This window comes from Salmo salar, chromosome 03 (assembly GCF_965601325.2).
Source record: "Salmo salar chromosome 03, fSalSal1, whole genome shotgun sequence".
Taxonomy (NCBI): Eukaryota; Metazoa; Chordata; class Actinopteri; order Salmoniformes; family Salmonidae; genus Salmo; species Salmo salar.
In genome coordinates this window covers 80760400-80786655 of record NC_138293.1, presented here as the reverse complement: position 1 = coordinate 80786655, position 26256 = coordinate 80760400, and the positions used below count along the sequence as shown (strand labels likewise).

General features: G+C 46.0%; 1 protein-coding gene across 1 annotated transcript in view; it reads right to left on the bottom strand.

Moving 5' to 3' along the window:
• The window catches only part of LOC145850366 (centrosomal protein of 112 kDa), a 244797-nt gene that overhangs the window by 7041 nt on the left and 211500 nt on the right, over positions 1-26256 (bottom strand). Inside the window, exons 4-5 of the mRNA XM_082972797.1 lie at positions 23890-24039; positions 7607-7696 (exon numbers count right to left, since the gene is read on the bottom strand). Of these exons, the coding sequence (XP_082828923.1) occupies positions 7607-7696; positions 23890-24039 (240 nt within the window). The remainder of the gene's footprint in view (positions 1-7606; positions 7697-23889; positions 24040-26256) is intronic.

The following is a 26256-nucleotide window of genomic DNA, read 5'->3' as shown; positions in this document are numbered from 1 at the left end:
GAGAGGACGAGAGAGAGAGAGCGAGGACGAGAGAGAGGATGCGAGAGAGAGGACGAGAGAGAGGACGAGAGAAAGAGAGAGGACGAGAGAAAGCGAGGACGAGAGAGAGAGAGCGAGGATGAGAGAGAGAGGACGAGAGAGAGAGGACGAGAGAGAGAGCGAGAGAGAGCGAGGACGAGAGAGAGAGGATGCGAGAGAGAGGACGAGATAGAGAGAGGACGAGAGAGAGAGGATGAGAGAGAGGACAAGAAAAAGAGAGAGGACAAGAAAAAGAGAGAGGACGAGAGAAAGAGAGGACGAGAGAGAGAGAACGAGGACGAGAGAGCGAGGACGAGAGAGAGAGGATGTGAGAGAGAGGACGAGAGAGAGAGAGGACGAGAGAGAGAGGACGAGAGAGAGAGGACGAGAGAGAGAGAGAGAGAGGACGAGAGAGAGAGAGAGGACGAGAGAGAGAGAGAGAGAGGACGAGAGAGAGAGATGATGAGAAAGAGAGGTAGAGGAACAAAAAATAGAGATAAAGAAAGCAAGAAAGGAAGAGGGGATGAGCGAAAAAGATCTCCTAGGGGGTAAGACATTACCCCTTCACTTTTCTTGTCTGACAGTGAGAGGGTATACTGTCTAATAGACATGTCTACCTGGCCGCCAGCCTAATGACGTTTCAGACAGCTGTATTAGATCATCATCGTTAGCCTAGGCGTTGTACTGTAGGACAGACACAAAGAGCTCTAGATCACATTGAAGATCTGCTCTGCAGCTGGAATGCTATGTAATGTGATGTAATGGCTGCAGGTGGACTTAGCCGAATAGCGCCCGTTAGCGGAACACTGCAGTGCTTAATTGTGTTGTCCCCTGCTAGGTAAGATGTGAGCTGAATGTACTGCCTGTTTGAAAAGAGAGTACTTTAATACAAGTCTGATTCATGTAAAAAAAAAATATATATATATACACATTTCATAATACAGTTTCCTACTATGCTAAGCTGATCAAGGGGTCGAAAATGTAGATATTGCCAGATGTTCACTGTCCGTGGAACATGCTGTGGAAGCTTTATTGCTGGAAAAAGTGTCCAAAAGCAGAGGTAATTAAACTGTTCTGTGTTCTTTTTCTCTCTTCGTCTCTGCCTGTCTTGTTGTACATGGAACCTGTCTCACATGCATTAATTAAAAAACCCTTAAGATGTAAATCTGAAAATGAGCAGCTGACACCACATAAACCATTTTCACTGGACTATCTGTTGCTGCCAAGTTAGGATTTCCATGGGGGTTAGCCTTGCAATAACCAAGTAGTGAGACACATACCCCTCTATATTTAAATGTTTCAGGTACACTCCGATAGGTGTCTGCGTCACATACAGTATCTTCTATTGACATTATCTTCTATTGTTTGTCCTCATGTGTCTGTTTTTCAGCATAAAGTACTCTGTAGCCACTTAGTGTGGACACCAGGTGAGACCACACACACACACACAATAACAGTCTCTCTTCTTCACTTCATCCCTCTCCCCCTTCTCCCTAAATCCTCTAGGTTATATCAGCTGTTTTGGTGAACCCCTCCTGCATCTGAACTGGCTGACACAGAGGGCACAGCATGGTCATAGGCAAGAGGTCACTTGGTCGGGAAAACAGGAAGTATTATTAAAGAGATGCTTACATTGAAATACAGACAGATGTAGTAGTCCCAGAGTTAATGATCCAAGGTCAGTTTTGCATTTCACCTCCCGATGATGATGACTGACCGTGTTAGAATAAAAAAAACAAGGCTTAATCCTGCTCTCTCTCTATCCATCTGTCTCTCGTCTGCAGGTATGTTTTGATGTGAGAGAGGAAGCCATTCCCGTCAATGTACAGGCTACAATGTGGGAATCTCATGCGTGGTAATAACTACAGTACATGTATACAGGACTTGCATCCTTGGCACAATAAAGTTATTATATTATACTCTATCCATAGGCTTCATTAATGCCATTCAGACTTGAAGGCGATACAACAACTATGATAGCTGAGGTTCATAGATAGGTTCTGAACTAATATTCAAACCAAACGTTTTAGGGTCCATACACAGATCGGCTACATACTGTAGCTAGCTACACATCCATAGGCATTCAGTTATTTTTATCCTCCACTACACAATAAGCAAGTACATAAATGAACCCTTTTTCAGGACCCTGTCTTTCTAAGATAATTTGTAAAAATCTAAATAACTTCACAGATCTTCATTGTAAAGGGTTTAAACACTGTTTCCCATGCTTGTTCAATGAACCATACACAATTAATGAACATGCACCTGTGGAACGGTTGTTAAGACATTAACAGCTTACAGACGGTAGGCAATTAAGGTCAGTTATGAACACATAGGACACTAAAGAGGCCTTTCTACTGACTCTGAAAAACACCAAAAGAAAGATGCCCATGTTCCCTGCTCATTTGCATGAATGTGCCTTAGGCATGCTGCAGGTAGGCATGAGGACTGCAGATGTGGCCAGGGCAATAAATTGCAATGTCCGTACTGTGAGACGCCTAAGACAGCGCTACAGGTAGACAGGACGGACAGCTGATCGTCCTCGCAGTGGCAGACCACGTGTAAAACCACCTGCATAGAATCGGTACATCCGAACATCACACCTGCGGGACAGGTACAGGATGGTAACAACTGCCTGAGTTACACCAGGAATGCACAATCCCTCCATCAGTGCTCAGACTGTCCGCAATAGGCTGAGAGAGGCTAGACTGAGGGCTAGTAGGTCCTCACCAGACATCACTGGCAACAACGTTGCCTAACCCACCGTTGCTGGACCAGACATGACTGGCAAAAAGTGCTCTTCACTGACGAGTCGCGGATTTGTCTCACCAGGGGTGATGGTCGGATTTGCGTTTATTGTCGAAGGAATAAGCGTTACACCGAGGCCTGTACTCTGGAGCGGGATTGATTTGGAGGTGGAGGGTCCGTCATGGTCTGGGGCGGTGTGTCACAGTATCATCGGACTGAGCTTGTTGTCATTGCAGGCAATCTCAACGCTGTGCGTTACAGGGAAGACATCCTCCTCCCTCATGTGGTACCCTTCCTGCAGGCTCATCCTGACATGACCCTCCAGCATGACAATGCCGCCAGCCATACTGCTCGTTCTGTGTGTGAATCCCTGCAAGCCAGGAATGTCAGTGTTCTGCCATGGCCAGCGAAGAGCCCGGATCTCAATCCCATTGAGCACATCTGGGACCTGTTGGATCGGAGGGTGAGGGCTAGGGCCATTCCCCCAGAAATGTCTGGGAACTTACAGGTGCCTTGGTGGAAGAGTGGGGTAACAAGAACTGGCAAATCTGGTGCATTCCATGAGGAGGAAATGCACTGCAGTACTTAATGCAGCTGGTGGCCACACCAGATACTGACTCTTACTTTTGATTTTGACCCCCCCTTTGTTCAGGGAGACATTATTCCATTTCTGTTAGTCACATGTCTGTGGAACTTGTTCAGTTTATGTCTCAGTTGTTGAATCTTATATTCATACAAATATTTACACATGTTAAGTTTGCTGAAAATAAACACAGTTGAAAGTGAGTTTTTGCTGAGTTTAGTTAGCTAGCTATGTTACTTCAGCTGCATTGCAAGGCAAGCTTACAGAATTGCACATTCAATTTGCAGTAAATGCTTTAGCTAGCTAGATTCTTTATATCCACTGTTTCACAAGACGACAGCCTGGTTTACTGGTTTTCTCAGGAGTCCCTAAAACATTAAACAACATGAATTACAAATTAATTCTCCTGTCATAACACTAGCTAGCTAGCTGGCTAATGTTAGCTAGTCAGATAACATGCTAAATAGCGATTTTCGTAAATTAACTTTATGACAAAAATATGCACGAACGTCTGTCTCTACATTAACTAACATATTCCTCTCAATTGTACATGTTTTGCTTGACTCGTTATGACGTTATAACTACTTACATTTGGTTCCACCGTAATGTTTTGTCAGCCATCTTTGTTGAAGAAAGCCCCAGGGACGGGTGGCTCGCGTCAAATTCGTCATTGGAACCACTCGATATGATTGGTCATATGAAAACCTTGGGACCCAAATGCATAATGAATGCTCTAACTCCCCCTTGTGGTGGTCTGGAGCAATGACGCCGTGACGCTGGTACCTCTAAGTCCCGCGGTGTAAGCTCACAACTTTTAAAGGAGGAACCACTGTAGGCCTGAGGATGGGTAGATATATACACAGCTCATATACACTGAGCTATAAACAACTGGGAAGTGCCTTGGAGACAAAGCTTTAGTGATTATAAGGCTAATGCATGTCTCACCAAGGCGTTGGTTGTCCTGGTTTACTGGGCAATGTGCGGGGGTGGAGAGAGTCAGAGCAGCCATTTTCTATGGCAGCACCTTTGTTGTGGCTAATACATGCTAGCTATGCTAACCCAGACGTAGATGCTACACTACAGTAGGTCAGACAAAGGATCTTGTGAACTATTTTTCCACTTGTGGAATGTCATTCAACATATATGGATGGAATAGAAGTCAATGACATTAGTCAGAACCAGGTCAATTCCATTTCAACTGCAAAACTTGGTGGCAGCGGTGGGATCTGGGATGGTAAGCAGTCTGGGGCTCAGGGTGGTGAGAGCAGGTGAGCGATAGTGAATTGAAATTCACTGAATCTCCCGAGTTGACTGAAGGATCACATCGAACACTCCAGCTGAATATGGAAGCCTTTTTCTGAGAGACACTACTCTTTCTTTCAGTTCTGTTTCTCACAGGCTGTTTTATAACTAATTTATAATATCGCTCCCTCGATTCATCTCTCTCTTTCTGAATCCCTCTCTGTACAGTAAAGGCCTGTTTTGTCTTTAGACAGGTGGATGGAGGGATGTGAGGAGAGGAGGCTTTTAAAGAGGCTCCTCGCCGATCACACAGATGTAAGGAACCTTTGAAGACAGTGGCTGATCAAACCTAGGCGCCAGGTTTTGGCCATTGACAGACTCAGGATGTAAAACAGTACAACTGTTCTCCAAAGCATCTGTCAGAGAGAGAGAGTGAGAGGAACAATCTGACTTTCCACACAGAGACATCGGTTTCATCTCCACCCTCTTTTAAAAGGAAAATAGGAGTTTTTTGTTGTTCCTGATGAAGCGTTAGATTCCATTTTGAAGCTCCTGAGAGAAGCAGAAGTCTTTTAACTTGTTCTCCTCCTTTCCTCTTAAAATGACAACATTTCATCTATATATAGTCTTTAGATTGTGCTGGTGGTTTTGACTTTCCCCCAGCGCTTGATACTGTCTGTCACACACCAAGGTTTTTGACAGCTGCCAGACGAAAGAAACACGGTGTTGACACTTTGAACATTCAAATGAAGTTTGCCACGTAGCTTGAGTTATGCTAATGACGATGGGGGGGGGGGGGGGGGGGCAGGTGGTGCTCGCTGTTGGAAGATTCTGGAGTGACAAAAACCTTGTCAGATACAAGGGGGTACATCAAAAACCACGCCGCTCACAAAGTTTGCACCTCCACATCTCTCAGTTGCACTCTGAGAGTTCGTTGAGAAACGCTTTGAATTCAAAAACGCTTCGCTGCCTTGAAAAAAATAAAGAGCTTCACAGAGAAGTGACTAAAAAGAGGAAGAGCGATAAGAAAAGGGAACAGATCTGTGTGAAGTGCTACAATCCAGGATGGGTTAGTTACTAGTGCAGTGGACTGCACAACACCAGCGGCTGAACTTTTGATTGTCTTCAGACAGACTGAACCTCACCGAGCCGCCATTTTACAGCGGGGAGTCAGAGGGCTCTGGAAGAGGCAGGCAGGAAACATCTGTGTGAAGTCTTGGGCAGAGAAGCTGTTTTAGTGTGTGAGATCAGATTACAAAGACATGTCTTGGCAGATGAAATTGGCCAATATCACTGTAAGGAGGCAGAGAGAGTTAGTGAGCTAGTAGGCCTCAGGTTTTATTAACACACACATCATTCGCACAGACACACACACGAACACACACATGCAACACACCAGCCTCTGAGAGCCTCTCTCTCCTCGTAAGGAGGTATAGAGAACAGAGCCTCACTATCACTACACTGAGAGGGCCCATCTCCAGTCAGACACAGACCACCAGGTAAACACAGTCTCAGTGAAGCCGATAGGAATGAGTTCCCTTTAGACATAGTTATAGGCCAGTCTCCCTGACACAGATTGAGTTTGGTCCTAGACTAAACGCATGTTCAATGGAGAATCATACACGCCTAACACACCTTTGACGATTTGCATAATGAAAGTCTGTACAACCTTGGAAAAAGTTCACCTTGCAGAAGTTTAGGTCAAGCCCTCTCCTTTTAACTAGGTCGGATGAGAGGATAAAGCCTCTAGGACTGGGTCAACCCACCGGCTGGTGGCCCTACTACCCTAGCACCACTGACCCATTCTGGGGAGATTTATGTCCGTCCGACATGGAGCGGTTCCAGCAAAGTGTGTGTAAGGGTCACTGGGCGGCATCCCAGGACCAAGAGTTGTCTCCATTGGTACATAACAGCCTGGAGGTACACAGGCCCAGCAGACAGAGAGACCACCAGCCAGCCTGCGACGTGGTGATTACTGCCTTTCTTCTCCGTGTGTGTCAAGGTCAAAGCAGACCTGTGATTACAGAGCTCACAGGGGCCATGGCTCCGGGGTTGGTGTGTGTCTGTGTGCGGTGGTTCAGGATTCCCTCTGAACATTCCTGCCCCACAGTGCTGGCATTTGAAGCCGGATCTCGAGGAATTTGGGGGGGGGGGGGGGGGGGGGGGGGGGTGAACTGGAGCAGGGGGTGAAACTGAAGGTTGAGGTAGAGGGGTGAAGTAGAGGATTTAAGTAGAGTGGGTGAGGTACAGGGGTGAGGCTGAGGGGTGAGGTAGAGGGTTGGGGTGATGTAGAGGGTTGGGAGTGAGGCTAATGGTTGGGGGTGAGACTGACGAGTGAAGTTGTTGAGGGGTAAGTCTGAACTGGAGCAGGGGGTGAAACTGAAGGTTGAGGTAGAGGGGTGAAGTAGAGGATTTAAGTAGAGTGGGTGAGGTACAGGGGTGAGGCTGAGGGGTGAGGTAGAGGGTTGGGGTGATGTAGAGGGTTGGGAGTGAGGCTAATGGTTGGGGGTGAGACTGACGAGTGAAGTTGTTGAGGGGTAAGTCTGAGGGGTGAAGTTGAGGATTGAGTCTGAGGGGATGAAGTTGAGGGGTAAGTCTGAGGGATGGGGGTGAAGTTGAGGATTGAGTCTGAGGGGTGAGCGGGTGAAGTTGAGGAGTGAGTCTGAGGGGTGAGGGTATGAAGTTGAGGATTGAGTCTGAGGGGTGAGGGGGTGAAGTTGAGCGGTGAGTCTGAGGGTATGAAGTTGAGCGGTGAGTCTGAGGGTATGAAGTTGAGGGGTGAGTCTGAGGGTATGAAGTTGAGGGGTGAGTCTGAGGGTATGAAGTTGAGGGGTTAGTCTGAGGGTATGAAGTTGAGGGGTTAGTCTGAGGGTATGAAGTTGAGGGGTTAGTCTGAGGGTATGAAGTTGAGGGGTGAGTCTGAGGGATGAGGGGGTGAAGTTGAGGGGTGAGTCTGAGGGATGAGGGGGTGAAGTTGAGGATTGAGGTTGAAGGTGAGAAGAGGGAATCTGTTACCTGCTCCTGGTTCTCTAACTCTTTGTTCAGCAGTTTCTTCTCGGAGGAGTGCAGCTGCCTCTGGAGATTCTCCACCTTCTCCTGCAGAACCTAGAGAGACAGAAAAGGGAGAGCGCATTTGAACAAGGGATAATGGGAGAGAGAAAGAGAGATTGGAGAACAATAAAGTTTAAAAAAGAGAGAAAGAAAGAGGACAGAGATAAATGACAAATGATTGAGAGCGAGAGATGAAAAAGAAAAAGAGGAGAGAGAGAAGGCAGAAAGAGAGATGTGACTCTCAGATTAGCAGTGTATTAAAAGGCTAATGATAAAGTGGTGACAGTCATTATTGGAAAGCTGGGCTCATTACCCAGAGTCATTCACAAGGAGATAGAGAGAGAGGCACACAGGGAATTAACTACTGTTAACTCTCTGGGCTTTAAACATCACACACACGTCTCTTGTGAATACATTTTGGATCATTATATTAGTGCAGTTTCAGATATGAACATTGAACACTACACCTGCATTATGAGTGTAGGTTGGGTACTAGATACCTGAGATTCAAACAGTTTACCAGGGATTCTACAGGGTGTACAATGCCCTCCGTGAATCTACCGACAGTACTGCTGGGCTGGCATACAAAAACTACTATATGGCATAAATACCAGTAAAGGAAGGCTTCCATATCTAAGCAGTGTATTATTTTGCATCCCCAAACTCTGAGTAGAATATAAAGGACTAAGCCTTGTTCACATTGGCAGGTTGAAGTGACTCAAATCCAATTTTTTGGCATATCAGATTCTAATCTGTTCTTTTCATGCAATCTGAACAGCCAAAAAGCTCGAATCAGATATTTCATGCCAGATTTCAAACCACCTTCGTAGTTGACTGCTGGGGCTTGCCAAAAACAACTTGTTTTGAAAGTTGGATCATCTTATCATTTGAGGCTTTAAAAGTGTTCTTACAGTATGATTTTGAACATTCAAAGCAACTGGGACACGTCCATGGCAGTCACTGTTGTCACCTTAGCTTGCTACATAACTTCTGAGTGATAGGAACCACGAGCATCAACAACAATCAGCCTACACCACTGCGCACACACCTGTCATTACTATGACAACTAGCATAGCCATGTCACCAAATGACTGCCGTCTGAACCGATCTTGTCACTTGTAACTTGCTTTTTGGACAGTCAGTATTCCAAAACGGATTGGAAAAACAAAACTGATTTGGGCATTAAGGCCTGCAGTGTGAACAAGGCTTTAGAGGTTTGTGTGAAGAATAGCAGAAGAAGAGGATAGGAGAAAAGAACAGAATAGCAGAGGAGAAGAGGATAGGAGAAAAGAACAGAATAGCGGAGGAGAAGAGGATAGGAGAAAAGAACAGAATAGCAGAGGAGAAGAGGATAGGAGAAAAGAACAGAATAGCAGAGGAGAAGAGGATAGGAGAAAAGAACAGAATAGCGGAGGAGAAGAGGATAGGAGAAAAGAACAGAATAGCAGAGGAGAAGAGGATAGGAGAAAAGAACAGAATAGCAGAGGAGAAGAGGATAGGAGAAAAGAACAGAATAGCAGAGGAGAAGAGGATAGGAGAAAAGAACAGAATAGCGGAGGAGAAGAGGATAGGAGAAAAGAACAGAATAGCAGAGGAGAAGAGGATAGGAGAAAAGAACAGAATAGCGGAGAAGAGGATAGGAGAAAAGAACAGAATAGCAGAGGAGAAGAGGATAGGAGAAAAGAACAGAATAGCGGAGGAGAAGAGGATAGGAGAAATGAACAGAATAGCAGAGGAGAAGAGGATAGGAGAAAAGAATAGAATAGCAGAGGAGAAGAGGATAGGAGAAAAGAACAGAATAGCGGAGGAGAAGAGGATAGGAGAAATGAACAGAATAGCAGAGGAGAAGAGGATAGGAGAAAAGAACAGAATAGCAGAGGAGAAGAGGATAGGAGAAAAGAACAGAATAGCGGAGGAGAAGAGGATAGGAGAAATGAACAGAATAGCAGAGGAGAAGAGGATAGGAGAAAAGAACAGAATAGCAGAGGAGAAGAGGATAGGAGAAAAGAACAGAATAGCAGAGGAGAAGAGGATAGGAGAAAAGAACAGAATAGCGGAGGAGAAGAGGATAGGAGAAATGAACAGAATAGCAGAGGAGAAGAGGAGTGTAGAGGACTGTTTTCCTCTCCTGCTGTAACTGATAGCAGTGGAAAGAAAGAAAGGCTTGGTTCCTGAACCAGATGTCACACACACACACACACACACACACACACACACACACACACACACACACACACACACACACACACACACACACGTGTTAACTTCACCTTCGATTAGGCCTCACGACAACCAGAGCACACGCACACATGCACACACGGTAAGTCCACTGGTATGGGTGTTGATGGTTTGATGGGGGCTGTGTGTGAGAGGCAGAAAGGCACTGCTAAGCATCAGCATTATGACACTCCCTGCAGTGTGTGTGTGTGTGTGTGTGTGTGTGTGTGTGTGTGTGTGTGTGTGTGTGTGTGTGTGTGTGTGTGTGTGTGTGTGTGTGTGTGTGTGTGTGCGAACGAATGAGTTAGGCAGGTGTTCCCATCCATTCCCATGGTTGAGGGAAATATAGCTCAGGTAATAACCATGACTGACTGGTGATATACAGTCCATCCACTTAACATAAATGACTAACACCATGTAGGTTTACCATGAACTGCAGCTCCTGGGAAGCACAACCCTAACACATTGAACACAGATCACGAAAAGGCTAAATGTTGTTAACACTTTATGTACCTACAATGATATTATTAACTACAGTTATTACTGTGTAGTTACATGGGTATAAGGGTTAACTTAAGAAAGTGTTACATCAAACTATCTTTCTTCAAACTGTCTATCCCTTCCCACAATATTATGAGACAACAGACGTCAAAAACAAGTGCAAAGATCTGAATTCAAAGCTCAGTCAAATTTCCATGGTTGAAAGTAACTTTAGGAATGATTGATGCGGCCGCCAGCACACATTCTGCTTCCAAGAAGTGGTTCTGTTTATTAATGCATTAAAAGGATCCGTCTGCTTCCCGCGTTTTGAACTGGACCCTTCCTGTTCTAAGTCAACACAGTGTGTCGCCCAAATGACACCCTATTCTCTATCTAGTGCACTACTTTTGACCAGAGCCCTGGGCAATTCCCTATGGACCCTAGTCAAAAGTAGTGCACTAAATAGGGAATATGGTTCCATTTGGGACTCTGCCACAGAGACTCACTGGATGAGGTGAATAAGTGTATTGGCAGATGAATATGATACTGGTTGATGTTATTCTATTAATCAGGCTCTGTCTTCTCCAGTCATGATCCTCTCTGCTTCCTTCTGATCACGTCAAGCACTTCACTCCAACTGACTTGTTTACAATTACCATAAAACTTCAATTAGCCGGGCATCGGCACACATTTCAGCAAACAAACGGCTGTTCCAAATAAACGGCTGTTCCAAATAAACGGCTGTTCCAAATAAATGTTGGGTCTAAATGTGTAACGTATACGCTGGGAGTCAGGAAGCAGATGCAGAAGGTGAGTTTAATGAATAAGAAAAGGCAGATAAACAAAACAGGAGAAGCGTACTGGACGTGACCAAAACCAATACTGTCTGATGAGGCTACTAAGGGCTAAATAAAGGGAGAGTAATCAAGGTGATGATGAGGTCCAGATGTGCGTAATGATGGGGAGCAGGTGTGCGTAATGATGGTTGCCAGGACCGGTGGTTAGTAGACCGGTGACGTCGAGCGCTGGAGCGGGAATAGACGTGACAAAACTGTTTATGAGCTTACCATGGACACAGCTCTGATATTCTCACAGTCATGTGCATTCAAATGTTATGTTATTTTATTCTGTCATCGTTGCTAGCCATGGTGCCACCAAAAAATGTATGGTGCTGAAGCACGAAAATGGGGGTGTACGATAGTGTACGCTAATAATCGGAAAGCAACTACAGGGAGTGAATTTAATAAATAAACAAACATGGAACAAAACAAGAAACATGAGTAGCGTACAGACATGAAACATATAAACAGATGACACCTGAGGAAAGAACCATAGGGAGTGACAGATATAGAGGAGGTAATCAGGAAGGTGATGGAGTCCAGGTGAGTCTCATGAGGCGCATGTGCACGTAACGATGGTGATGATCATTTAGTAAACCATCGACAACGAGTGCCAGAGAGGAGGAGCGGGAGTGGACGTGACAGATAGGCAGCCTAGTCTTTCCAAGTCTGATGTGCTTATCTTTGTTATTATAATGTTTATATTGGCCATACTGGTCACAATAAACAGTGTGGTAGTCTTTTCAAAATGTTATTGAGCAAAAGCTGTGTGCATTAAGGAAATAGAAGCCTGGCTCTAATAGAAGCCTGTCTCTAATAAGCGCCGGTTGTGTTTAGTGATTAAAGAAAATAAACGGCCAAACTATTAATTGAAGTTTTACGGTATCCAACTTGCCTCGCATTTCATCAGTTCAAGATCGTTTGATTGCTAATCTAAGGGTTGAACTTATTAGCTTCTGGTCACGTTTTCCTGTAATTGGGGTGTTGTGTTCATGGACTTTGTAGCATGGTTAATATGAACCGTGTGATACATCATCTATGTGATGTTACACACAGAGGTTATGTGTGAGGTGACATACCTCTGGGATAGGAATAGCAAGGGTGTAGAGAACGAGACTCTCTCTCACTCACACACACACCCTTTTCCCCCTGAGGATAGCCCAATTACCCCACCATGTCACCCCCCTCTGGACCCCCCCCAGCCAGGCATGACAGACCCCCCTTCCCCATTCCCAGCACCATGACAGCGTTTCCTGAACGTCTGAGTGAAGGCTTCTAGGAAGAGATGAAGAGCGTGCTGACTGTACTCTGATCTCTCTTTCATCTGGTTGATGAAACACTACAGGGCCAGAGCATCACTGCACAAACGCATCAGTCATGGAAGGAATCATTAATAGATGCATGATAATGAATGACTCCATGGCATCATAATGGAATCACTGTATGAATCAGACAGACCTTCCTCCAGGCCTCTTCACTGATCACCATCACATACATGTGACAAATAACATTTGATTTGATCCATCCTCATCCTTTCCTGAAGTAAAAAATCATGGATAAGTCTCAAACCACGCCCTATTCCCTATGTAGTGCACTTCTTTTGATATCTGGTCACACTACTTTTGACCTCTGATTAAAAGTAGTGCACTATATATTACGGAATAGGGTGCCATTTGAGAACAAGAGATGGTCTGTCTAGGACAATAGAGTTGCAGTATCTGAAGATTGTTCCTTGATTGTTCCTCAAAAATTCTATAGAATATAAACACAAGATACAATAGAATATATCCAATTCAACTGTTGTGGAGGATATGGGTGATCCTTCCATCCAGACTCCATACTACTGTACCATAGCCTGAGGACCAGGAGAGTCCCTCCTCAGTCTGGTTACCCCAGTGATCCTGCTCTCCCCCTGGGCACAGATCTCTAGGCTCAGCCTCTCACTGTTCTGAAGGGATAGGACTGGAACAGGGCCTGATCCATGGAACCTTACTGAGAAGAAACATCCTCCCCATTCCCAAACCTGCTCCCACTGCACAGATCTCACCCAGAGGCCATCCAGATTCCCCACCCCTGCTTGATCCTAGATACACCTTAGATACCCCATCTGTTTTCCTGAAACTTTGAAGATGTGTTATGGTTAGAGCCTCTCCCAGATGCTACATCTGTGATCCATCTCTCCCTCTATCTTCATCTCTCCCCTTCTCTCTCAAACACACTCATTCATTCTCTCCATCCCTCCCTCTCTCCTTCTTCCTCTCTATCTGCCTGTGAATGTGTGATTTTCTATGGAGGATAATTCCAAAGCGTCTCCAGATGGGTTAGGGTGATATGGTCTCAGCCATCCAGACTGGAATCAACAGACGTGGCAAATTCTATTTCCTGAGGGAGAGGATGAGGAAGGAGAAAGAGGGAAGGAAGAGGAGGAGCGGTATAGGGAGATGTGGGAGGAGAGAGAAGATGGAGAAGAGAAGGGAGAAGGAGAAAGAAAGAAGGGAGAGGAGGAAGAGGAGGACGGCAGTGCCACTGCTGGAAGGTCCTTCTCCCCTCTGTATCAGCAGTGTACTTCTCTCTAAAGTGGAAGTTTGGCTCAAAACATTACCTCACACACATAAACCAACACACTCCTCAAAACATTACCTCACACACATAAACCAACACACTCCTCAAAGCATTACCTCACACACATAAACCAACACACTCCTCAAAGCATTACCTCACACACATAAACCAACACACTCCTCAAAGCATTACCTCACACACATAAACCAACACACTCCTCAAAGCATTACCTCACACACATAAACCAACACACTCCTCAAAGCATTACCTCACACACATAAACCAACACACTCCTCAAAGCATTACCTCACACACATAAACCAACACACTCCTCAAAGCATTACCTCACACACATAAACCAACACACTCACCAACACACTCCTCAAAGCATTACCTCACAAGTTCTAAAGGTGAGAGTATAAAATCAAACAAAATCTCTCACACACACACACACACACACACACACACACACACACACACACCCCCCCCCCCCCCCCCCCCCCCCCTTTCCTGGGTGGTCTCCTCCTGCAAAGATAAGGCCAGTTCGCTTCCCTCGGGTGAACTAAAATCAACAGCAGAGAGAACAAGAAGGGGAAGAAAAGCAGCAGTGGTTGTCTTCATGTTTCTATTTGCAGTATGCTGTCAGAAGGTTTCTCAGAGTCAGATTAAAGAGATACTCTGATGACCCTGAGGTGGTCCTCTGTAGCTCAGTTGGTAATGGCTCTTGCAATGCCAGATTAGTGGGTTCGATTCCCGAGGCCACCTATACATAACAAATGTATGACCGCATGACTGTAGGTTGCTTCAGATAAAAGTGTCTGCTAAATGACATTGAATTGAAGAGTTAGCTAGGCAGACCTACTGCAGACTGACTGCTGCAGGAGGAACCTCCAACTGGCAGTACAGCCTCAGGGCAGCTAGATCACACAGACACACACAGCAAAGTGCATGCCCGCACACAATACAAAATGTACACATGCACGGCCAAACATGTACACACAGACACACCATCAATTGTACCCACACACACTCTGTGTGGGTGTAACTACATGTGTGTGTACACGTGTGATTACCAATCTACCTTAAAAATGACTGTGGTATGAGAGAGAAAGAGGGAGGGAAAGAGAGTGGTGCTTTGCGTCATGCGTGGCTTCTGATGTCTGGATGTAAAGGAGAGATTTGGGTTTGCTCTTTAAAGCCCTTTTGATGGGCACAGTGTGTGTGTGTGTGTGTGTGTGTGTGTGTGTGTGTGTGTGTGTGTGTGTGTGTGTGTGTGTGTGTGTGTGTGTGTGTGTGTGTGTGTGTGTGTCACTGTGGCCTGAGCTCTGAGCCTATCAAAATAGAACAGAGAAAAATAAGAGATAATTGAAAGCGTGATGGAGAGATCAGTCACTGTGTAGTCTTGTAACAAAGTAAACCTACTGCAGCTCAGCCACACTCACAGAGGAAGAACCCTGCTCTCTGTACCTGTCACCTCAAGGTGCTGCCTGCTATAGTGTCACAGTTGAAAGGGAAAAAGCTTGTATACACTGTATTCGTGCATACATCCAGGTTTATTGCAGGCGTTCAAGAGTCCCAAGCCATATATCAAGAGTCGACTATACTGTTGCCCTTTACACCCATATATGGCTTCAAAATGGCAGATTTGGACACTAATAAGCGCCTAAATTGGAACGTAGTGGCTGCACAGTAACATGCTATACATGACGTCAGAGTTCTGTCTCTGCGCTTCACAGCTCTGTATGTGTTTTGACTAACAGCCATTTTGAACTTGAGCACCACGCGCGACATGCAGTTGCCCCACGGGCCCATCCCTCTCGGTAATTGGGCCATTTGTTTTGTCTGAGTGAGGAGAATGCTGTAAACGAAGAGGACGATGTATTTTGAAAGATGAGACATTGAGGTCCAAATGTGCACTTCACATCTCCAAATCATAAAACTCATGTCATATACAGTGTCATCGCTATTAATCACTATGTTTGATGTACAGTTACAAGATGACATGGCATCATACCCTGGGTTGTTCTGAACACAATGAGCCCGTTTGTGAAGAAATTGCCGCAGCACACGCACCTGAATGTACTGATGACTCCGTTCTATGCGCACCAGAATGATCTGTTTCTCTGAATTGCCCTGTGAAAGCCTAACACTAAGACCGTATCTTAGCTAGTCATGTTGCCAATAGAACGAGTGTTGAAATGATGCCCATGTGACCCAGATTGAGACTTCTAATGGACTGGTTTTGGATTGCTGTCTTTGTACTCCTCACCTGGTTGCCGCCACACACGCTTGACACCATCTGAACCAAATAAGTTTATCTTGGTCTCATCAGACCACAGGACATGGTTCCAGTAATCCATGTCCTTAGTCTGCCTGTCTTCAGCAAACTGTTTGCGGGCTTTCTTGTGTATCATCTTTAGAAGAGGCTTACTTCTGGGACGACAGCCATGCAGACCAATTTGATGCAGTGTTCGGCGTATGGTCTGAGCACTGACAGGCTGACCACCCACCCCTTCAACCTCTGCAGCAATGCTGGCAGCACTCATACATCTATTTCCCAAAGACAACCTCTGGATATGATGCTGAGCACGTGCACTCAACTTCTTTGGTCGACCATGGCGAGGCCTGTTCTGAGTGGAACCTGTCCTGTTAAACCGCTGTATGGTCTTGGCCACCGTGCTGCAGCTCAGTTTCAGGGTCTTGGCAATCTTCTTATAGCCCAGGCCATCTTTATGTAGAGCAACAATTCTTTTTTTCAGATCCTCAGAGAGTTCTTTGCAATGAGGTGCCATGTTGAACTTCCAGTGACCAGTCAGTATGAGGGAGTGTTAGAGCGATGACACCACATTTAACACACCTGCTCCCCATTCACACCTGAGACCTTGTAACACTAACGAGTCACATGACACCGGGGAGGGAAAATGGCTAATTGGGCCCAATTTGGACATTTTCACTTAGGGGTGTACTCACTTTTGTTGCCAGCGGTTTAGACATTAATGGTGTTGAGTTATTTTGAGGGGACAGCAAATTTACACTGTACTAGCTGTACACTCACTACTTTACATTGTAGCAAAGTGTCATTTCTTCAGTGTTGTCACATGAAAAGATATACTCAAATATTTACAGAAATGTGAGGGGTGTACTTACTTTTGTGATATACTGTATATACACACACCTCACACTGTCCATGGGTGTCAGTTTCACTGTGGTATTAAAATAGCAGCAGGAAAATGTATGTGTGTGTGTGAGAGAGAGTTAGAGATAGAGACATGGTCTTGACTCAGACGTGTGTGTGTGTGTGTGTGTGTGTGTGTGTGTGTGTGTGTGTGTGTGTGTGTGTGTGTGTGTGTGTGTGTGTGTGTGTGTGTGTGTGTGTGTGTGTGAGAGAGAGAGAGAGAGACAGGAAGTGTTGCTGAGGGGAGCAGGAACAGCAGTGTGGATCAAAGAGGAGCAATGTGCCACTATGGGCGGGTACCATTGTTTATTCACCAACCAGCTCTCCCTTTTGGCAGCCGGAGGTGAACATGTATGTGTGTGTGACAGAGGGGGCAGGTGGGAGAGAAGAAGAGACAGGGAGAAGAGGAAAAGAGAGGGGAAAGGAGAGAGAACCCTAACCCTCCTGTTTAACATGACAAGGCTCAAGGTGTTAGAGGAGAGGAAACCACTATAGACTTGAGATGGACTCAGAGCCTCCAGTCCCTCTAACGACTCGCACTGCTCCCTCCCTCGGTAGTGTGGGAATTGAGTGGTGTGACATCAACATCACTTCCTGTTTTCCTGCTTCCCTTTCATCCCTCTCTTTCATCTGTGGATGGGTGGATCGTATCAGAGAGCGACAAAGAGAATGAGAGGGGGGGAGAGAGAGAGGCAGAGAGAAAGACACGTGTCAAATCTATTGAGGAAGTGGACAATGGTGGGGATATGGACATTGGTGTGGAGTTGAGCCTGGATGAAAGTGGCATGTTGGAGACAGAACCTACAGACCAGGAAGGATCCCTAGCAGAGGACACATCCTCAAGAGGTACCAATCCAGATTCATCAACCCCAGACGTTGTCACGTACAAGGAACCTGAGAAACCCTCAGAGCAGGTACAGGAGGACTCACCACCTGTCTCTGCCCCAGGACAAGACCTCTCTCAAGACCTGGATGGAAGGGATGATAAACACAAACATGGCAAGAGGGTGACTTTTCCTTCAGATGCAGATATTGTCTCTGGAGCAGCGGAGCCCGACGACCCAAGGAGACACTTCTCACACAATTTTCTAGGTTATATTATGTGACTCATCCATATATTTTTAGGGCTTGTTTGTCTGGTGTCCTTAGCCTTGCAGTGACTTCAGGCTGTGGATGCCGTACAGGCAGGTATGGAAAATGTATGCACTCATTACTGTAAGTCGCTAAATGACTCAAATGTAAATGAGGTCTACATAAGGGTGTCATAATAATGACATAATAACAGGTGTTATTAACATTCAGGAACAACCCGTTGTTTGGGCCAGCCAATTAGTGCTAGCCAATTAGTGCTAATGACTGGTGTTTCCGGGGTCAGAGGGGAGGAGGAGGGAGGGTGTGTGTGGAGTGAGTTCAGACTCAGTGAGAGGGAGGAAGTTAGAACAGGGATGAGAAGACTCATCTCTTTATCAGGATCTACAGTGGGGGAAAAAAGTATTTGATCCCCTGCTGATTTTGTACGTTTGCCCACTGACAAAGAAATGATGAGTCTATCATTTTATTGGTAGGTTTATTTGAACAGTGAGAGACAGAATAACAACAAAAATATCCAGAAAAACGCATGTAAAAAATGTTATAAATTAATTTGCATTTTAATGAGGGAAATAAGTATTTGACCCCTCTCAGAAAGATTTCTGGCTCCCAGGTGTCTTTTATACAGGTAACGAGCTGAGATTAGGAGCACACTCTTAAAGGGAGTGCTCCTAATCTCAGCTTGTTACCTGTATAAAAGACACCTGTCCACAGAAGTAATCAATCAATCAGATTCCAAACTCTCCACCATGTCCAAGACCAAAGAGCTCTCCAAGGATGTCAGGGACTAGATTGTAGACCTACACAAGGCTGGAATGGGCTACAAGACCATCGCCAAGCAGCTTGTTGAGAAGGTGACAACAGTTGGTGCGATTATTCGCAAATGGAAGAAACACAAAAGAACTGTCAATCACCCTCGGCCTGGGGCTCCATGCAAGATCTCACCTCGTGGAGTTGCAATGAGCATGAGAACGGTGAGGAATCAGCCCAGAACTACACGGGAGGATCTTGTCAATGATCTCAAGGCAGCTGGGACAATAGTCACCAAGAAAATAATTGGTAACACACTACGCTGTGAAGGACTGAAATCCTGCAGCTCCCACAAGGTCCCCCTGCTCAAGAAAGCACATATACATGCCCGTCTGAAGTTTGCCAATGAACATCTGAATGATTCAGAGGACAACTGTGTTGTGGTCAGTGTTGTGGTCAGATGAGACCAAAATGGAGCTCTTTGGCATCAACTCAACTCTCCGTGTTTGGAGGAGGAGGAATGCTGCCTATGACCCCAAGAACTCCATCCCCACCATCAAACATGGAGGTGGAAACATTATGCTTTGGGGGTGTTTTTCTGCTAAGGGGACAGGACAACTTCACCGCATCAAAAGGGATGATGGACGGGGCCATGTACCGTCAAATCTTGGGTGAGAACCTCCTTCCCTCAGCCAGGGCATTGAAAATGGGTCGTGGATGGGTATTCCAGCATGACAATGACCCAAAACACACGGCCAAGGCAACAAAGGAGTGGCTCAAGAAGAAGCACATTAAGGTCCTGGAGTGGCCTAGCCAGTCTCAAGTCCTTAATCCCATAGAAAATCTGTGGAGGGAGCTGAAGGTTCGAGTTGCCAAACATCAGCCTCGAAACCTTAATGACTTGGAGAAGATCTGCAAAGAGGAGTGGGACAAAATCCATCCTGAGATGTGTGCAAACCTGGTGGCCAACTACAAGAAACGTCTGACCTCTGTGATTGCCAACAAGGGTTTTGCCACCAAGTACTATGTCATGTTTTGCAGAGGGGTCAAATACTTATTTCCCTCATTAAAATGCAAATCATTTTATAACATTTTTGACATGCGTTTTTCTGGATATTTTTGTTGTTATTCTGTCTCTCACTGTTCAAATAATCCTACCATTAAAATTATAGACTGATAATATCTTTGTCAGTGGGCAAACGTACAAAATCAGCAGGGGATCAAATACTTTTTCCCCTCACTGTACATATATTATAACTTGGATCATTGTGTCTTGCCATAACAGAGCTGCTACTTGGCACCGCTCAGATCTCCTGGTCAAATCAATGTGGAGGGAGTCCTTACAAACATCCTGTGTGGTCATGTCTGACACAGTTTGTATTTGGCCTGTGATCCTCTGGATCCACACAGAACAGGCAGGCTAGGGACAGTCCTACTTTTCAACCAGGATCAACACCTGGTCCATGAAATATCCATGAGATGCCTATTTACTGTCCTCTCTTTAGAGGTTACAGCCGTGGAGACAGTGGTACTAAACTAGAAACGAGGCTAAAAGCAGTTTCATCTAGTCAGAGGGTAGAAGGGACATATGATACCACAGACACATCGACAACAACAACTGTTTTGGGATTATTATGTTCAAATGTCTCTGCCGCCACTTTGATGTTATTTTCTCCCCGTCACCATTGTCTTCAGCCCCCTTCAGCTTTCATAATCCAGCCTTTGAAGTGAGCAGCGTGGAAACAGTGTCAGCGGGCGACGCGATAGTTCCACCGCCACCAAACGGGCCAAAGACACACACACCACACACACACACACACACACACACACACACACACACACACACACACACACACACACACACACACACACACACACACACACACACACACACGCCGCGCCGCGCACACCGAGCACAAAAACACACACACAACACGGGTGAGAACGAGTGCACGCACACACACACTCTCTCTGTCCCATCTCTCTCTGCTTCTCGCTGTTTCACCCGTCTCTCTCCCCCTCCCTCCTCTCATTCTCTGTTTCACCCGTCTCTCTCCCCCTCCGTCCTCTCATTCTCTGTGGCGTCTGGACTTTAATCAACAAGTCATTGGTTAATTGGAGGCTCATTAGTGGGTGGTGGGTACTGTGGGATGGTAATAATGAGGAGATAGATAATAGACAGAGCTTTGTCTGCTGCTAACACTGGAGATAGGAGACACACACACACAGCCTGGGCTGCTGCCTCATACACACACACACACACACACACACACACACACACACACACACACACACACACACACACACACACACACACACACACACACACACACACACACACACACACACACACACACACACACACACCCCCCCCCCCCCCCGGGAGATTGTGTGACATATAGTGTGCGTGTGAGAGAGTTAGTGAGAGAGACAGGTAACATGTGTGAGTGTGTGTATGTGGAATGTGTCTGGCTGACCAGAGAAAGCTACACCAGCAGAAGAATCCAGACTCCAGGAGCAGAGACTGGACCAGTCCAGACCAGACCTGTATTACCCCACGCTGTCAGTCAGTCACAGAGGTGTTCGGATCGCAACACGTGGCATTTCTCACATTCTAGGTGTGGTGGTGCGGAGCCGCCGGGTGGCTTATTTAACCCGGGGCAGGCCAGCCTCCTAGAGAGAGACACACCCAGACAACTACCACAGTGTCACTGTCTGGCTACTGGAGTTTCAAGTCCCAGTACCAATAACTCATCCTGTACAGGGGCTAGTTCAGCTGGGCAGAAGGTTGCAGGGACGTTATTTGAACGCTGTATGCCATTTATTCGAATGGCGCAGAGGTTTATCTGATAAGGTGTTGAATACAGAAATGCTCTGCACAGAATGGACCCACTGTTCTCAAGTCCACATAAAAAACAATCATTCTATGTATCTATCTGTAACAACATAGTGAACAAACCCCTGACATCCACAGCAGATGGATGGAATCTGGAAAATGTGCAAGGAGTGCAGAGACAGGGAAGGAATGAGGAAGGAGAAAGAAGGAATGGAAATAAGTTCAAAGGAAGAAGGGAATAAGAAGGGATAAAGAGAGGGGCTGCTCAGAAAGATAAATAAAGAGCGCTGCAGCAGTAGCAGGCTGATTTAAAGGACTGCCTCACCCCAGACAGAGAACATACGAGATCCCAACCACCAAACCCAGGAGGGTGTGTGTGTGTGTGTGTGTGTGTGTGTGTGTGTGTGTGTGTGTGTGTGTGTGTGTGTGTGTGTGTGTGTGTGTGTGTGTGTGTGTGTGTGAGAGAGAGAGACTATGGGGGTTAGTGTGTGGTGTGTGTGTGTGTGTGTGTGAGAGAGAGAGAGACAGAGAGACTATGGGGGTTAGCGTGTGTGTGTGTGTGTGTGTGTGTGTGGAGAGACTATGGGGGTTAGCGTGTGTGTGTGTGTGTGTGTGTGAGAGACTATGGGGGTTAGTGTGTGTGTGTGTGTGTGTGTGTGTGTGTGTGTGTGTGTGTGTGTGTGTGTGTGTGTGTGTGTGTGGGGGGGGGGGGGGGGGGAGAGAGAGAGACTATGGGGGTTAGTGTGTGTGTGTGTGTGTGTGTGTGTGTGTGAGAGAGAGAGAGAGACAGAGAGACTATGGGGGTTAGCGTGTGTGTGTGTGTGTGTGTGTGTGTGTGTGTGTGTGAGAGACTATGGGGGTTAGCGTGTGTGTGTGTGTGTGTGTGAGAGACTATGGGGGTTAGTGTGTGTGTGTGTGTGTGTGTGTGTGTGTGTGTGTGTGTGTGTGTGTGTGTGTGTGTGTGTGTGTGTGTGTGGGGGGGGGGAGAGAGAGAGAGAGAGAGACTATGGGGGTTAGCGTGTGTGTGTGTGTGTGTGTGTGTGTGTGTGAGAGAGACTATGGGGGTTAGTGTGTGTGTGTCAGTATGTATGGGGGTTAGAGTTGAAACCCATCATAAAAAATGACAAAGCACATACATTTGAACTGTGACCCTGGGTTTAAAGCCCTCTCACAAAGGAGAGGGGACGTGTGTCTACTCTATAAAAGTATTCTGGCCAGACCGGAGAACTGAGTGTGTCTGGGCTGGGGTGTAAAGTTAACCAGCTAGTCGGCCCCTCCCTGGGACTCAGACTGGCTGGTTACTGACACCGAGGGGGGCCAGGAGAACTGAGTGTGTCTGGGCTGGGGTGTAAAGTTAACCAGCCAGTCGGCCCCTCCCTGGGACTCAGACTGGCTGGTTACTGACACCGAGGGGGGCCAGGAGAACTGAGTGTGTCTGGGCTGGGGTGTAAAGTTAACCAGCCAGTCGGCCCCTCCCTGGGACTCAGACTGGCTGGTTACTGACACCGAGGGGGGCAGGAGAACTGAGGGCTTTAAGCCAACGAGGAGCTTCAGCCTTAAGAAACCACCTACACAGTGTAATGTAGTTTACAACAGTTCAATCAGGAAGGCTGGTCTGAAGGCTTCTTTCACTTCATCCTGTAAGCAGAACACAACGGACTTTGTTTTCTATTCTAGGGGCATAGTGGGAATGAACACAAACATATGATCAGCATGATGTCTTGTTTCTTCTCCTGTTTCCTGTTAGCCATGTGAGGAATGTCATTCACCTATTTACCTTTAGCCTATCAGCACAGTCCAGTAACGCACATTCCTCACGCCGGCTGGTCAACCTATGGGCTCACTCTTGCAATTATCACCTTCCTCTTGACCAACCAATGGGTGGAAATCTTTGGACATATTTATATGTCAACTTACCCATGTTCTCTCACTTGCTGTTTTTCAACAAAAGTTTTCGACAACCACTATTTAATCAAATGCAATATTGCATTGTGTCTCTGATGCTGATTCAGCTGAGCCGTACTCTATTGAACTGTGTTACATCCTAACCCAACTAACTGGTAAACACAAGAAAAGATGTCTGCCATCTTGGACATTGACAAATGTACTCCACACAATAAAGAATGTAGTGATGATCAACAGTGACAGTTTGGGAGATGGACAGACGTCCAGCGGGGCTATCCTTCACCTTGAGGCTCAGTAGTGTACACTTTCTAGTGTCTTTAAGAGACTTTGTAGCGTGCACTATTGATGTCTACTATATAGTAGTGTCCTTTGCAGAATGTCCATTAAACTTTACCTTGTTCTTAGTGTCTGTGTGGCGGCTCATCTGCCTCCTCTCATCATCCCAGCGAGCTGTAGCCTCCTTCAACTGTCTCTCCTTCTCCTGCTGCTGCCGCAACCCCTCCTCCTTAGCATCACACACGGACGTCTGCAGCTCCGCTATCAACTATGGAGAGAGGGAGGAGAGAGAAAGAGATTAGTGGGAGAGAGAGAAGGGGGTGAGAGATGGGTTGGGATGAGAGAGGGAGAGACAAATTGAGAGGGGACAACAGTGACCCCTGAGGAACACCATTCCAGAGGGTTGATATAGATACATACCCATATGACACAGACAGTATAAACACACTATAAAAACTGACTCTGTGGGTCATGGTTGGTGACCCCTGACCTCAAGATAATTACATTTGTCATTGAATACCAAATGGAAATTGATTAGCCAATTCCTAGATCCAGGTCCTTAGTGCTCTGTACAGTACAGTTCAGTCCTAGGTCCAGGTCTATAGTCCTCTGTACAGTACAGTTCAGTCCTAGATCCAGGTCTCTAGTCCTCTGTACAGTACAGTTCAGTCCTAGGTCCAGGTCCTTAGTGCTCTGTACAGTTCAGTTCTAGGTCCAGGTTCTCTAGTCCTCTGTACAGTACAGTACAGTCCAGGTCTCTAGTCCTCTGTACAGTACAGTTCAGTCCTAGGTCCAGGTCCTTAGTGCTCTGTACAGTACAGTCCTAGGTCCAGGTCTATAGTCCTCTGTACAGTACAGTTGAGTCCTAGGTCTCTAGTCCTCTGTACAGTACAGTTCAGTCCTAGATCCAGGTCCTTAGTGCTCTGTACAGTACAGTTCAGTCCTAGGTCCAGGTCTATAGTCCTCTGTACAGTACAGTCCTAGGTCCAGGTCTATAGTCCTCTGTACAGTACAGTTCAGTCCTAGGTCCAGGTCTATAGTCCTCTGTACAGTACAGTTCAGTCCTAGGTCCAGGTCTATAGTCCTCTGTACAGTACAGTACAGTCCTAGGTCCAGGTCTATAGTCCTCTGTACAGTACAGTCCTAGGACTTGGAGTTTTTCCTTCAGTGACAGACCCTGTTTGTTGCTGTTTTTTGAACAGATGCTGTTTCAGGAAGCGTTTAGTTGAGTCTAAATTAAACAGGAGTTTTTATGCTAATACATTAGAGAGTGTGGGCAGCAGACAAATGCCGCATTAACATCAAAACACACAGCTTGTTGGAGCCGGATATGAAATGCTTAACATATTTCCCACCAACATGATGTCATTATCTGTAGGACACCATGGGAGACAGAAATGCATCTCTGGTTTAGTTACTATAGGTAGACACCATTAATTAGTGTCAATGGTGTGTCTCAGCAATAGTCTCAGCCATTATCAATCTTCTCACAGTTCTCTGTCTGTCCTGAGAAAAAGAGAGAGAGAAATCGAGAAAAAGAGTGAAAGAAAGAAAGAGAGAGAGAGAGAGAGAGAGAGAGAGAGAGAGAGAGAGAAAAAGGCAGACAGACACAGAGAGACAGAGACAGAGAGAGAGAGAGAGAGAGAGAGAGAGAGAGAGATCGAGAGAGGAGGAAAAAAGCTCCTATCTTTTTGAAGAGTAGAGTGAGTTTGTGTTGGTGAACTTGCGGTACACACCAAGATGAAAAGCACCAGCAGTAGCTTTGAAATACTCCAGTCAAAATGAACATTCTATTTAAGATGCAGCTGAGAGAGAGAAGAGAGAAGAGAGGAGAGAGAGCAGAGAGGGAGAAGAGGGGAGAGAGGGAGAAGAGACAAGAGAGAGCAGAGAAGAGGGAGAAGAGAGGAGAGAGGAAAGAGAAAAGAGAAGGTAGAGAGAAAAAAAATAGGAAGAAAGAAAACTACTCGCTCAGGCCCGTTGAACTGCTCGCGCTGGGCTAGACAGACAGACAGACAGACAGACAGACAGACAGACAGACAGACAGACAGACAGACAGACAGACAGACAGACAGACAGACAGACAGACAGACAGACAGACAGACAGACAGACAGACAGACAGACAGACAGACAGACAGACAATTGTTTACTGTACATTAGTTCAACTCAACTCTTCGTTCAACAGTCTTACTGGAATCTTCTCATTGAGTGGGAGTTATGGGAATGAGCGACTTAGCCGACCACAGAGGGAGAGATTAGACTTATTTAGTCAGCGGGGCCAGCCACATGAAAGCAACAAATGGTCCATTATGATGGGAACATCAGTTCTGGGCGTAATAATTATTTTGCTTATAGATTCTCTAGCATCTCGTCTGTAGCCTGGAGTGATATAATGACTCATTAACCCTGTCTGTCTCATTATTCTTGTACCTTTATACCTAGTCTCATATCGAGGGCTTCATCCGACTGTACTGTAATTGGCCTGAA